Source organism: Tasmannia lanceolata, unplaced genomic scaffold, assembly GCF_043159265.1.
Source record: "Tasmannia lanceolata isolate RefF3 unplaced genomic scaffold, GAP_Taslan_0.1 ptg000015l, whole genome shotgun sequence".
Classification (NCBI taxonomy): domain Eukaryota; kingdom Viridiplantae; phylum Streptophyta; class Magnoliopsida; order Canellales; family Winteraceae; genus Tasmannia; species Tasmannia lanceolata.
In genome coordinates, this window is record NW_027518692.1 from 49,581,732 (window position 1) to 49,597,500 (window position 15,769).

A 15,769-nucleotide genomic window follows, 5' to 3' on the forward strand; every position below is an offset into this window, starting at 1 on the left:
TCCTACATAAGAACAAGACATTGGGAGTCTCATGATGGGCTCCATCAACTTCGGGTAAGGTTCACGTTTTTCGATGAGTTTCTAGATGTAAGACTCACTAAAGATTCACCTCATCCTACTTACAGGCATATTCTTGACTGAACTCTTCATGAACTACTATTTATAGGTATGATGTCCATCCTGCATAAGAACAAGACATTGGGAGTCTCATGATGGGCTCCATCAACTTCGGGTAAGGGTCAAGTTTTTCGATGAGTTTCTAGATGCAAGACTCACTACAGATTCACCTCATCCTATTTACAGGCATATTCTTGACTGAACTCTTCATGAACTACTATTTATAGGTATGATGTCCATCCTACATAAGAACAAGACATTGGGAGTCTCATGATGGGCTCCATCAACTTCGGGTAAGGGTCAAGTTTTTCGATGAGTTTCTAGATGTAAGACTCACTACAGATTCACCTCATCCTATTTACAGGCATATTCTTGACTGAACTCTTCATGAACTACTATTTCTCTCTAATGTTCATTTTCACCATCAAATATCACAATTGTTCAACAAGAGCTAAGAGAATCGAGTTAACCAACAATAACCACTGACCTTGCTGCAAGTTCTATAGATTAAATTAAAATGCAAATTTTCTTTAAAAAGAGGGAGATTTCTCATTTTACTCAAACTAATAAATAAGGCTTCAATGATCTAGAAGTTCCTCAATATTATTATACTAACAGCCTAAATCTAACCCAATGTCAAATTGATTGGGGATAATCTGCAGTTGCTTCTCAATTTCATTATGAGATTTTAATTCCTATAGAGTATTTCATGGAAGAATAAAATGGTAAATTCAAGATTAATTTATTTTCCACTCCACAAGGATCAAGATCAAAAGAATGTTTGATCCATCTCCTCTCTCAAACAGAAACGTATTCCTTAGTGAGAAAGATATTTGCATCAAAAAAGTTCATCTGCTAGCTAAAAAAGTAGATGAAAAGGATGGTGTTGCAATTTAATACCCTAGGAAATTATAGATATGCCATGGAATATAAGCACAACAGAAGAGATCAAAACAATAGATTACTCTATGGACCCAGGACTCCCTAAGAGGATGGTGGCTTGATCCTGCAATACCTTCCATGCTGCCTTGACATGCCTCTCCTCCGTAAGAGGCGCTCCCACCACAAAACGCAGAATGAACTTCCCAGATAATACCTGTATAAATTAGTCGAAATCAACTTTCCTAACCCATTCACCCACAAATTTCATGCAGAAATCAATCATGATCAAAACAGATGAATAGAACTATACAAAAAAAAGTATCTCATTGAAGAATATTACAAGATTACAATTGCTTTAAATGTTTGGACTTACTGTATGTGAGATAAATATTTTTCCACTCGAGTTAACGGCCTCCAACAAGTTATGGTTCAGTCTATTGCCATTATCTTGATCATCAGGTGAAGAAAGAAGGCGAAAACAAACAAGTGAAAATGTTCGAGGTACGACAACCTGCAGAAGTTCACAAGGAAGTAGAGGGGATAAGTAAAATTTCATAACTTTAACCTTATAAACCTATGATAGCAAGAGATTGAAGACTGTACATTGAAAATCAACGGTTAGATTTATGGATTATGTATTTGCAATCCTTCCATGGAAAAGCACTATTGCAACTCAGTGGTGGCCATGCTGTGACTCTATTACACACCAGAAACCTTCCAGTAAACTATAAATCTTTTAGGCCTTAGACCCCGACATGGTACATAGTTTGAAGGTGGATTCTCTGAAAATATGATAGAGAAGTCCAATGGACAAACTTAAATTTTTTTTAGGAAAACAAACTTATAATTTTTTTGATGTCCAATGAAATGAATCTCATAGAAGAGAATGGAGCACTTGTGTAGATAGACCGGGCTGATAGCATATTTCCAAGAAAATTAGCCCAAATTCATGGAATTTCTTAATTATCAAAGTGTCATGTTGGTTAATTTCGATCACACAGATCAAAGTAATTGCAATGAGCATAGCTTTGGTTTTTTATGAAAAAAAAAAATAACCCAGAAGACAAATGAATTATAGTATTGTTGCTTTATATATGTTACAGCCTGCTCAAACTAAAGTGCAAAGATCTACAAGACAAGTATGCCATGAAGATCAAGATATCATTCCTTTCCCATTACAAGTATAAGCTTTACATTCATGTTTCTTGTATGAAGTGAACACCATTCAAAAGCCAACACCATCCTGTGTAGTACAGATCCTCATCCTGTGTAGATAAAAAGAGGAAGAAGGAAATCTAGATGGATGTCTCTAGAAGATCCAATCCAAATCTAGCTTCATCTCCTGTGCAGATCGAAATCCCCATCCCTATGCAAATCTAAATCATCATCCATTTATAGATCATCTCTGCAAAGATCCAATCCTTCCTACGTAAAAGCGCAAACTTAAAACCCTAGAGCCGTTTATGGGTTCAAAACAACAAATGGTTTCCACAAATTGGTTTCAAGGTTTCAGAGGTATATTGGAGCAATTGCAGATTGGATTTCAGAGTAGTTTAGATCATACATCATTTGTGAAAAAGAGATACACAGATGCCACTACTTGCTTGTCAATGCTGATGGCACAGTTTCTAATGCAAATAAGCACAAACCCACAAATAATCCCAGGATTAATTTATTTATTTTTTTCTTAATACGATCAATGAAGCTGTGACTATTTTACCTACAGATCCAAAGATCTTACCCAAAATTTCAAAAAGATGTCAAGAAACCAATAATTTTGGCTTGCTAACATTTCAGAATATATAATTCCAACACTTGATATTTCGATCAGTGTAGATCTTAAAAGTAATTCTCTGAAAATTAGGGTCCATACAAATCTTAGAACATGCAGGACTTTCCTCTGAAAATTAGGATCCAACAACCTTCTAATCAGGGGTTCTAAGAGAAAGGCTCAAAGCACTATAATCAGTGAAAGAGCACAATGGCAGGAAAGGTTTAGATTTGTGTAAGCTCTGAAAGAACACATCCTACGGAAATATCACAGATCTGGTATGGAGATAAAAGCCGTAGTTAGTGTCCGAAGGACTGAAATTTCCTGTCTAATTTCAGACAAGAAAATCCATAGTACGAGATTTCCATCCCACAAAATATGATCCATAGGCATGTTCAGACTTAGTTTAAAGCGTGTTACGAAGGAAGGAGGAAGGAACAAAAAGAGAGAAAGATGGAAAAGTTGGGCTTAGGATTCAATTGATCCTTAGGATTCAATTGATCCCTAACCCCTATTATATTATAAATATCAGAACAAATAATGACCAAGGAGCCCCTGATGGAAATACAAACATACATAACCCATTAAGGGCAAAAGGAGAAAAGAATCAAAATATAAAACACATGGTACTCCCCCTCAAGCTGGAGCAAAGATGTCAATCCAGCCCATCTTGACCAGAGTTGCTAGAAGAAATGAAGGGCCAAAAGCCTTAGTGAGGAGATCTGCGAGCTGTTAGGGAAGATGGAATGGATGGAGTAGAGATGATGTTGGCCTGAACCTTCTCTTGCATGAAATGAATGTCAGATGCACTGAACCTTCTCGATGTGCTTCGTATGCTCATGAAGCACAGAATCAGAAGCAATATGGATGAAAACCTCATGACAGAAGAGACTGTAACCACATAATCTCAGATGTGTCATGGGCCATGGCCTGCTACTCGGCATCGGCGCTGGAACAGGAGACAATTGCCTGTTTTTCACTCCAGGTGACTAAGTTTGCTCCCACAAAAGAACAACACCCAGGAGAGAACTTTAGATAGCGGAGGATATGGTGAATAACAGCCAGATGTAGAGGATGAGGGTGAAGAAACTGGATAACAATACTTACAGGAAAACTGAGATCTGGTCGGGTGTTGGTTAGATATATCAACCAGCCTACAAGACATTGTCATGTGCTGGGTTTAGGGAGAAGATCCCCCTCATTGGCATGAAGGGGAGCTTCAAGTCCATCGGAGAGCTAGAGAGACTGCACGTCAACATGCAAGAATCCTAGAAAAGATCAAGCACATTTTGGTGCGGAGAAAGAACCTCCTTGATGCCAAGAAAATATCATAGAGAACCTAGGTCCTCAACATCAAACACATTTCCCAGATCAAACTACCTTAGAGATAAAGACACAGTCAACACAATAATGACAATATCATAACTTAACCTAGAAGTATAGTCTGCCCAGCAGACTCAGATTTGATAAATACAGTGTGATCGGACTGGACATGAAGGAATTGTTCAAGCCCATAGATCAACTTGAGAGGGCATACCTTCCAAGTCCCCTGAATATGACTCCTAGGTTGCATATCCATGTACACTTACTCAGTCAATTAACCATGGAGAAAGGCATTCTCAAGCTGATGGAGAGGTCAATTACGATAAGCTACTATGGACATAATCACACGAACCAAAGAAACTTAGCCACTAGAGCAAACGTGGCACAGGGGTACAAGCCATATGTTTGAGTATAACCCAATTTCAACCGATCGAGCTTTGTACTGTTCAATAGAGCCATCTGCCTTGTGTTTCACAATGAAGATCCACTTGCACCCAACAATAGCTTACCATGAGGTAAGGGAACGAGTTCCCATGTGTTATTCCGATGAGGAACCATTCCCTCATACATCGCAGCTCGCTAGATTGGGTTTCTGGTAGGCTTAAGAACAGGATGAGAAACCTGATCAGAGGAGACAGCCAACAGAAAAGCACAATATGAACGGGATAATGCATGATATGACACAAAATTAGAAAGTCATTTTCCCTTTGGAAAGGACAATAGGCAAATCAAAGATTCACCTACTGGAGCTGACTGAGGGAGATCAATTATGCGTGGAACTGTGAGCGCACGACGAGCGAGCAGTTGCTGGTAATATTTTTGACCGGTTAAGAGGTCATGCAAAGGAACCCTTGATGCAAAGGACCCCCTGAGAGCTGCAAAGGTTGACGAACAGTCCCTAAAGTGTGAGGATCAAAAGATGGCGGCGCCATTGGACGAGGGATATACTCAGGCTCAGGACCCATGGGGACAAAGATGATGATTAGTAGGTTTAAAGCAGCTATATCCGTTGGAGGTATTGGCATATCCCACAAAGACGCATTGAATAGCTTTTTCGGCAAGCTTGTTTCGTCCAGGACAAAGGTTCTGAACGTAATAAGTGCACCCAAAGACATTTAGCTCAATCCCAAAAAGAGAATCATGAGGCCGGAGGATGAGGAGGAGAAAAGGAATATGACCATCTGTAATTCAACTAGTCACTGTTAATAAAGAAGGATGCAGTGAGAACAGTCATAGGCTAGGTCTTAGAAACGTTCATTTCAATTAACAGCGAGCAAGTGATCTCCAAGAGATCAGTTCTTATGCTCTGCAACAACATTCTGTTGCGGGGTCTAAGGGTATGTAAACTGATGTATAATACCCATCTCTTGAGGGTACTGCTGAAAGGCAAGCGAAGTATATTCGTCTCCATCATCATATCAAAGAGCCTTGAGGGGTTCTCCAAATTGATTTTGACTCATAGTATGAAATTCAATGAAGATGGGGAAGACTGCAGCATCAATACCATGATAGATACAATGTGAACTATAGCATAGGTAATGATCACATGGATATTTGAAAATGTAACTTGGTCATATTGGTGCTTAATTGGCATGCTAAAACAATTAATTGACACATATACAGATATACTACATATATGTAACCCATTAAAAATGAAAAATTATAAATGCTATCTCTAATCATGAAACCAGTGACAATCACTCTGAGTCTTGGTCTTACAGAGCTTTAAAAGTTCCAACATTATGAAAATGAGAGGGGAGATAATCCTCTATGGAGTCACCAAAAGAAAGGTAAAATAGAACTGCATAAGCTTCTAAAACATAACAGCCCAAAAGAAAACGGAAAAGAAAGAAATACTCTTGGCAGGTCTATACTTAAATAATAAAGTAAATGTAGGGTTGAGAATATTATTACCTCAAACCTAGGATCGGCAACAACAAGTTCTTCGAATTGTTCGGCCAACCTGATATGATTTCTTATGTGACTTTGCAGGTTTTCCAAACCATATAATCTCAAGACCATCCATAGCTTTAATGACCTGAAATTCAACTGATGATTAAACCTGAAGAAAATTATATATTCATCTGACATAGAATCAGATGGTTTAATTGACACGCAATTTCATAATTAGTAATAAATTTCCCATAAAAAAGGGTAAAAGTAGCAGTAACCAGTAAGTAGAGGAATAGGTGTTAGTATGTACATTGTGGTGACTAAGACGATGCCTATAACTTACTAAAAATGAGAGAATTTTATATACAGCATTAGGTGCTGCAAGTCTGTCTTAATTTTGAGTAACGTATTACATCTTCATCTAGATGCCATTGCTCATCAATCTTATAGCTAATATCAACATTTCCAACCTTATAAAAACTTCTAATAAATTATAAGTTAAGAAAAGATTATTTAGAAATTTTGGCAATATTATTTTGAACCTTGGATGGTAAAAGCCGCTGCAAACATGATCGGACTGTGGAATCATTTTTTTTTCTGGGAATGGATATCGGACTGTGAAATCATAAATGAGGATTAATTCATATTAACATGAAGATTGCTTCATGAATTTGTAGTTTGTTATATCTCCTCTTTCATTCTATACTCAAACCAAACTTGAGAATGCCTCTTTCAGCTAATAGTTTCTTAGAAAGGCAGCACAAAAAGATTAAAGTGACCGCTAACCAATGAGAGGCTGATTATAATTCACGGTCTCCTAGAGAACACGACAAAGGTCTAAACATAAATAACACCACAAATCACATCCATTGGCAACTAACCAAGATAAGACAAGTAAAATCACATCCCATGTATTTTTTTTTTTGAAGGGCATCCAGCTCATCCTACACGATCTCTGCGACCAAGTCCAAGAAACAACCAGCTAAGAGGTATGAAGGTCTGCAAAGAATTAAGTGAAGCAGGAAAGCAGAATGTCAACAAGAAAGGGCTCAGAAAGAAATCTTGGTCAATGCAATACACTTTCAGTGGAGGTTGTGGATCAATTATAGGACCCAAAGACAGACTTGTGAACTAATAGACACGGAAATGAAGATCAGCAAATGTTTACAGTAGCAACTGAAGAGCATGTGTGCTCAAAACTTGACTTGTATGCACGCACAGGGTAACAGCTAGAATAGGATATTAGACCATCATATTATCGCTAGCGAATGATAGAACCAAACTAAAGAGAAATAGGACACTTGGTCTCAGAAGTGCTGGAAGAGAAAATTATTTACTCATATTAGGGACACAAAGAGATATAAAGTGACAATTCACTTCTTGAGATGAATCGTAGCTACAACAACTTTTAGTCTTTTAAGCATATCCAGGAGAGACAAAGCAAGACAAATAGGTTTATAACTTACCTATCTCGAGAATAGTAACTTCAAAAACAATTGCAATTAAAATTCATGACACTTGCAAGTATAATAGTTGATTACTGTATACAGGAGACGCATCAAATAAAATTATGGTCCACAAATGATTAATGAGATTGACAGCAGCAACCAAAGAAACCATGAAATCAAAGTGGTCTCCTTTTACTGTGGGTCCACACAGTTGGGAACTAGCCTACACGCTTTATGTTGAACAAGTTTGGTCACGTCAGTCCTCAAGAGCACTGCAGATGTTAAGGATTGGTCATATGAACTTTAAATCATAAGCTGGATATGCTTGATTGAATTTATATGCATATTCCTTCCATTGTTTACTATTGGGAAAAACATATTCTAGGAATTCCAAAATCTTATTCGAACTTAGTAATGATTTCAAATTAATTGGGCTGTCTAAAAATGCTAATCGATAAAAATGTGTTTCGTCTTGTAGCAATGTCTCCTTTGAAGAGGAGATATGGTATTTAACCAAAAATGAGAACCTTCAGCAGAGAACTCAATTATCCCTGTTGATTTGTAATGTACAATATACAGGATTCTAGAAGGTCTAGTAGGAAATATGATATTTAACTAAACACACAAACTTCTCTCTAGAGGAATCAGTTCTTCACATTAAGTTGCAGTAATTTATCAAAATATAAAACAAATGCTTCATAAGCATATTATAGATTTTTCAACAGGATTATGTCCAATAATAATTGCACCTGAACCGACGTCCAAGAGGAATTTGCCAATCTTTGTAATCCACAACTGTGTTTGCTTCCGAAGCCTGAAGGCTCAACATTTAACAAAACTAATGAATATCTGGAGACTTATAAATATATAATCAAAAGGGATTTCTTTATCAAGTCAATGCAAGATGTATTTACAACATTAACTTGAAGTTTCATAATTTGAAACGCACTATCAGGTGTTAATGACCTAGAAGAAGCTTACATCAATAGTTTAGCATTAATCCAGTTCAGCATCATAAGCTTTTCAATTATGTACTATTCATGAGATCATTTCAACTGCATATTTTCCCTTGATCAGTCATGGTAACGATGGACAGCAAGAAGAGTGTGCCTTCGTCGGGCAGTAGTGTGTTCGAGTGTGTGTGTGGTGGGGGGGGGGGGGGGGGGGGGTACTATGTAAAGGGACTGAAGAACAACCGGGAATCACATCCATGTCAAATAGCCACAATGATAACCCAGGACTAATGATTATTATAGATTTAGCAGATAGAACTGTCAAGAATGGTCTCAATCAGAAAGGGCATTCATTGGCAGCCGAAGGAAATTGAGTTTAATAACCAAAAAGGTCAAAGAGCCAAAGGAAGATGATCCTTACCATGATGATTGAGAAAGTGATAAGCTCACGGTGATGGTTTTGCTCTTACATTCGAGGGAGTCGAGCATCAGTAGAAGCTTGTTGTTTATGAAAATTGCAAAGAAGATATGGAATATTATTGTCCCGACATATTCTCAATGTGTAGATTCCACCAAGGTCTATCAATTGCAAAGAGAGATTGCAAATATGCAGCAAGGCAACATGGCCAATGGGGATTATTTTGGACTTTCTTATACAAAAGTGGTAGGAAATTAATCACTATCAACCTCCCGCACCCCTCTGGAAGAAGTAAGGAAAAGGACAGAACAACGACTCATGTATGAGTTTCTAATAGGAATCAATCCTGAATTTGAATTGCAGCAGGTTCAATATATGAGTTTCTAATAGGAATCAAGTTCTTGGGAAGCATGAACTCCCTTCCCTATAATCGATTTATAACTACATCTGGCATCTGGGTTGAAAAAATAAAGTAGCCTCCACTTTTTCCTTCATCACATGCAAGTAGAGAACATATTAGTATATAAGCTAAAGGGCCCAACTTACCTTATTTTTTAGAAACTCCGGATTGGTAGAAAGGGATTGAATCAAAGCATTTCGGTCCTGTTAACAAATACAAAAGAAAAAAAGTTACTGATGCAAAGAACTGCTACTTTATGTACTTTATAGAATTATGGGAAGTAAAAATAATGTGCATGGTTCCCACATTAGGCAAACCCAGCTTATTTAACAGAGAATGAAAACCTTTAATTGTACAGGTAGCAAATTAAGGAGAACAATAGTCGTGTATAGAGTCTATCAAACAATATGAATAACGAACGTGAAAAAAATAAAAAAATCACAAGACAATTAAATATTACATAATATCATTAACTCAGAATAATATTCATTTATCATTTAATATTTGCTGATTCCAGAAAAATGAACACAAGGAGCTTTCAGTCCATCAACTATGTCATGTATGCCCATGATTTCCAATTGCTTCCACGATATATAGGAAATAAGTATCTAGGCATGACCTCGATGCATATCCATGACAACGATTTTATGCCGGACATGAATCAAGGGAAATTATATTTATATAAATTGCATGTGAAATGTGGTATAGGTATAATTTATAAATATTTATATGAATTACACGTGAATGTGGTAGGTGTTAAATGATCAGACATGAACGACAACGCTTGTCACTAGGTGTTCGATGTTGTTAAACTCTTATGGATGCTTGCCTTGCATATGTGATGGTTTCTAAGCATGTATTTGTGCTTATTCTAGCATTTCCTGAAGTTTCATCTTAAATTTCTATTATTTGTATTTTCTTCCATACGTTTTCATGATTTTATAGGATTTCCACAGAAATTTTCAACCAAAACTGAAAGTGAAATTTTAAACCTTGAATGTGCCTAGTGTAATAAAATGACGATAAATAAAAGAAATAAGGGCAGCCGAGGCTCCTGCCATGAGCAGTCTAGAGAGGATTAGATGATAAAATGATGATAAATAAAAGAAATGTAAAACAAAAAAGGGCTAAAATATTCTAATGCACTTGAGACATCTTTTTTTTTTTTTTTGGAAAATGAGAGGTCTCTACCTCTTGTAGGCTAAGAAGTAAAGGGATAACCACAGTAACACATATCAAGCTCCAAACTATTAGTATTGCTCGACAATTTTTGGATTCTCATAACAATGAGTATTCCCACATTGTCACGAAAACCGTAGAACTAAACTCCACTGGAAGATACCAGATAAACAGTTTTACCGTCTTTGACAACAAGGATAATTTAATCCCATGATTGCATACTCAAGATTGGCATATCTAACTGTTAACTTACCAACTTCTCCAAAAGCTTAAGCTGTTGGAGAAAGGCATTATTTATCTTTTATACTTTAACACTCCCTCCACACGTGTGGCCCACTTGGCAAACACGTGGCACATGTGGTCCCACTTTGGGCCGACCATCGCATGTGGATTTTTGCAATCCGGGAGGTTTGAACTCGAGACCTTTGGCTCTGATACCATGTTAACTTACCAACTTCTCCAAAAGCTTAAGCTGTTGGAGAAAGGCATTATTTATCTTTTATACTTTAACACTAACCAACAAAGGTGCACCTGAGGTGTAAGAAGAGTTTCTGTTGGAAGTTATCTTGAGGTTCTTTTGGCTCTATACATTTAATAGTCAAGCTGTTAGTTTCACGTGATTCAAACAGATTGGATACAAGATGTTAAGCTATTCATAATTTAAAAGAACTAAAGCTAACAATATAAAACCAGAAATCAACAATACCTAAATGGTGGGGAGACAATGTGATGCACGTAATTAGGATTTTATTTCTATTATAACTAGGTCAGTCCTTCATTAGAAGCTTTACTTTTAGAAAGACTTAAGTGGGGATTAGATTGTCATCAATAGATTAGGAGATCTAAATTTAGGAAGTAAATAAGCAAAGACAACAGTTAGTACTCCAAAATATTAAAAACTATGATAGCAATGAACCGCATCAAACTTGTATCCTATTTCCTCAAGTGAAAGAGAGCACTTCTGTATCAAATATAAACCATGTCATACCTTAACCCAGAGAACCGAACAGTCAAAATTCGTAAGAAACCATTTATGTGCATTCATATTAAATGAATCTGCTTCTTCCAAGCCATCAATATAATGGCGGTATTCTGGGCAGATGCAAGCACTACCGGCATATGCAGCATCAACATGGAACCACATGCCATAACCCTGTCAAGAATTAATGAGATAACTAACGTTACAATTTTTTTTTACAGAGCCAATTGAGACATCTGAATTTCGATTTTCCTAGAGTTGATATCAAAATTTCAAAGAGGTAGAGAAGCATCCTTCGAAAATGGAAATTGTTCCATCAAGAAATACAAGGATGGAGTTCAATAATTATGAAGAATAATGGGAGCTCCACAATAAGCACGACTCAATCATTTACACCTTCCATAAAAGAAAATTTTCTTAGAGCAATGTGACTACAGATTGATATGAGATAGCAAAAATAATTCAAACAACATCTGCAGCCTAAGTTCTCATTTTGAGACTGTAGATTTAACTGCGTTATTGCATGTCCACAATACACGAATCAATTGCATCTCGTCTTTTCTTTGAAAGTGAGATACAGGAGATGAGATGGACCAACCACACTCTAAGGAAAAAGATGAAATAAGCAACACCAAAGGCGCCACCGCACTCCGCGCTCTTTGAATTATTTTCCTTTGAGAGGTAGCTCTTGCCCCACAGGCAATTTATCCCTACAGGATTCTTCACTACCAAAACTCTCCGCCATCTCATTTGCACTCCTGGGTATACCAATAAAGATCCACCACGTCACTTGGTGTGCAGTGGTTTTCTTTCTCGAAGTGATGAGGAAAGCAGGTACTCAAGTGAAAGGTATAGCAGTGCTGATCACTACGAGTCTGGTAAAAGAGCTAAAGAGCAAAGGGCCAAAGGGCATAGGGGACTTGATTGTAGTGGAGCGAGAAGGGAAGATGGTAACAGTGATGCATCACAAAATGATGCCTATAGGGAGGAAGAAAGATGATGCACCACGAAATGATGCTCAAAGGGAGGAAGAAAGATGGAGAGATCAATAGTAAATGGTGAGGCATCAAGGTGGACACTATGGGGCATAACTGGAAAGTGTTGATCCCCCTCGCCCGGTCACCACCGTATTCTGAGTAAGAGTCAAAGCCAACTTTGAAACAAGGTTTCTTACACACGAAATGATGCTCAAAGGGAGGAAGAAAGACAGAAAGGCCAATCATAAATGGTGAGGCATCAAGGTTGGAACTATGGGGGCATAACTGGAAAGTGTCGATCCCCCTCGCCCGGTCACCACCGTATTCTGGGTAGGAGTTGAAGCCAACTTTGAAACGAGGTTTGTTCTGAGAAGTGGGAGTCCAGAGGAAACACATTCTCAGACGCAATGGAAGGTGGCTAAATCGAGAAATGCAAGAAGGTCGGGAGTTGTTCTGTCGAAGAGGAGCAACAAGTTAGGGGACCGGATCTGCCAGCAATAAAAGTTTTGCAATTTTAGGTTCATGGCCTGTTGTAGATCCTGGAGTAAGCTCTTATTTAGGACCAATTGGAATGTGCCCCCGTGTAAAAGAGAGGGTTGGTAACCTTGGAAGGTCCAACCCAAGATTTTAGAGGCTCTCTCTCAGGAGTTGGTTGCTGTACAGTTGATGATGTCAGTCGTATGGTCGTACGATCACCAAGGGCAGCCTTTGGATCTGATTGCACTCAGAACGTAAGTGAAGAAAAAATGTGTACCTTGTCTCTCAATCTAATCTAAATGCCCAGACTTTGATTGCACACTATGATGCCATGTAAAAGTGAAGATGGAAAAAGGGAGAGAAAGAAGAAGAAAGAAGGAATTGGGAAGAATGGAAGTCCTGAAATATCTCTTCTACATGGAGACTTGTAACTTTTATTAGCATTCATTGCAACTTCAGAAATTACAGAGATGCCCTTAAAGAGGGACTTAAATGAAAATATGAAACTTAACAAACATACGTTAAAACTATTTGTATTGTATGGACTCTAAAATTGGAAAAATCTTGCCTTTTAATTATCCTTGTAGATGTAGCGCTCTTCTCCCTGTCGTGGATGGTGTTATGGTCACATTGCCAAAATCGATACCACAACTAATGCCAAACTTCCATATCTAATATGTTATCCCAAACTCCATCTCGATAATTCATTCCAATTGAAAATGAAATTAAGCATCAAACTTGCCTTAGACAAGATATATTTAAGTTAAGCTTCTCGTTGTGCAAATTGTCTTGTATTCTAGTAGTGATTCATCACCTTGGCGAACTAATGTGTGCGACATGTACGCTGGTTGAGCTAAACGGCCAGTTCATTGGGGGTGTAGGGGCCAGAACGCCCCTGCCTGGGTTTCGGAGAAATGCCTCAGTAGGAAAATTTAATTTTAGTTTGTGCTATAAGGGTATTGTGGTAATCAATGTCACAAATGTTGTTCTCGGGAATTTCTCGGGAATTTCTCGGTATATATTAATTTTTATTAATTTTTTCGGGTTTATATCAGGAAATAAACGGTAAAATTAAAATTATTTAAAAAATATATAAAAATATTAAATTTAAGAAAAAGTATAAAATAAAAATATTGGGATAATATTGCGATATTATCAGGATATTTTATGATAAAAACGAAAATATCGCTATATTTTTAAAACTTGGGATTAGTTCGGGATTTTGTCATTTTATCAAAATATCGCGATAAAAACGCTATATTTTGAAAATATCGGAGATATTTGTGACATAAGTGGTAATTCCTGATGTAGTGACATCAATATATAAGCAACATATTAGGGTTACGATTTACAAGTGTGAGTTTTTGGGCATTTTCTTGCTCGACAGAAAAGGTAGAAAAGAGAGTTTGTAACCCTAAACGAAATAGTGGAACTCTCCTCCCATGAACGAATGCACACTGCTGAATCATGTAATTCGTGTGTTTCTTTCTTTGAGTGTTTGTTTTTCTTGCATCTCATCTTGTTGTTGGTTGCATATTGAGTTTGATCTTCTTTTGGAACTCACGGTCCTTCAAAGCTTGGCAATCACATAAGAATTATGGTCTCACCCACACCGGTTGGTGGAGTAACTTGATATGATCCCTTTTATGGTCAATGGACATCCCCATTTGTATTGCCAACGGAAACCCTGTATTGTCGTAGGTCCAATTGACTGCAACAATAGGAGTAGAAAGAACAGAACATTGGACATCATTCCAAAGTCTCAAGGACCACTAAACCGGTACTCAACATGTAGAATTATCTATTTAGGAGGAACAAGTTAGGGCAAAAGTTTGAAACATGCAAGAGCAAGGGACTGCAATACTTCACATACGAATAAAACTTGATAAATAAGATTAACATTATTGACCGCTTGAACGAGCAAATCAATTCCATACTCCAAACTGCCGCTAAGCTTGTGTGTGTGTGTATATTGCGAGGATTTATTATTAACTTTTATTAGTCTGCCACTTTATTCACATTACCTTAGCTATTTTACCCAATGCAGGTAAAGGATCCACAGCCGTTGAAGAAGTAGTACCAACCTGAAAGTGATCATGCAAGAAGTGGTTAAGTTATTAAAACTTCTATATCATTATCTGTTTAGTAAACAGCAAATACCAGAATTCAATATATGTAAGCATATCTCAACAGATTGGCGTCATACAATTGTATAACAAAAAATACATCACTACTGCTTCTATGTTCACTTTCTTGTGAATTGTATACTGTTGGTTATCAGAATTCTGGAGAAACTCACTTTGAAGTTCTTGCACTGGAGCATATTTTCTCTCCACATATCATGAAGGTTAACTGTCGCTAGATCGGAGCATCTTTATCTTTCTGCATTTGACAAATCCTTAAATGTCTCTTTTGATTGATCAGAAATTCAACTCTCACTCTTCCATACAAGAGCGAATTTTTATTTTCCTTTCTTAATTTGGAAGAAAATATTGTCACCTACGCTTCATTCTTGTTCTGATTCATCAATAACCTCATCCTGCTGGTCTCACTAAAAAGATGCTAAATGTCACTTCAGCTTATTGATGGCCAGGACAGCATCTAGATTCTAGAACCAATTCAAAAGTAAAAGGATGCTAAATGTCATATCACTGGGTAAAGTGATGGCCTGATTCCATTATATTCAAGCTAGTATTAATAGAACCTGCTATTTTTCCAGCCAATTAAAGCCTATTTCATGGCAGCATGCTATGGTATAGTTCAGCCCTGTGAGACAATACAATGCGCTTCCAACCATGTCAAGATCAGGTTTTCAAGAGAATATCTGTTCTTAATTTTGTGGTTCTAGTTAATGCACAATATGTTGATTCAACTGGACCCAGCAGACATTTTCAAGTTTAACCAGTGTTTCATAACTCAGACTCGGACAAGAATTCGGCCAAGGTAAAAGAG

At 37.3% G+C, this 15,769-nt stretch overlaps 1 protein-coding gene across 1 annotated transcript in view; it reads right to left on the minus strand.

Moving 5' to 3' along the window:
- Window positions 1–840: 840 nt before the first annotated feature.
- AAS (Pyridoxal phosphate (PLP)-dependent transferases superfamily protein) overlaps window positions 841–15,769 on the minus strand; it is a 26,518-nt gene continuing 11,589 nt past the window's right edge. The window contains exons 7-13 of the mRNA XM_077396640.1: window positions 14,842–14,901; window positions 11,373–11,537; window positions 9,352–9,408; window positions 8,184–8,248; window positions 6,008–6,131; window positions 1,373–1,510; window positions 841–1,213 (exon numbers count right to left, since the gene is read on the minus strand). Of these exons, the coding sequence (XP_077252755.1) occupies window positions 1,079–1,213; window positions 1,373–1,510; window positions 6,008–6,131; window positions 8,184–8,248; window positions 9,352–9,408; window positions 11,373–11,537; window positions 14,842–14,901 (744 nt within the window). The 3' untranslated portion in view covers window positions 841–1,078. The remainder of the gene's footprint in view (window positions 1,214–1,372; window positions 1,511–6,007; window positions 6,132–8,183; window positions 8,249–9,351; window positions 9,409–11,372; window positions 11,538–14,841; window positions 14,902–15,769) is intronic.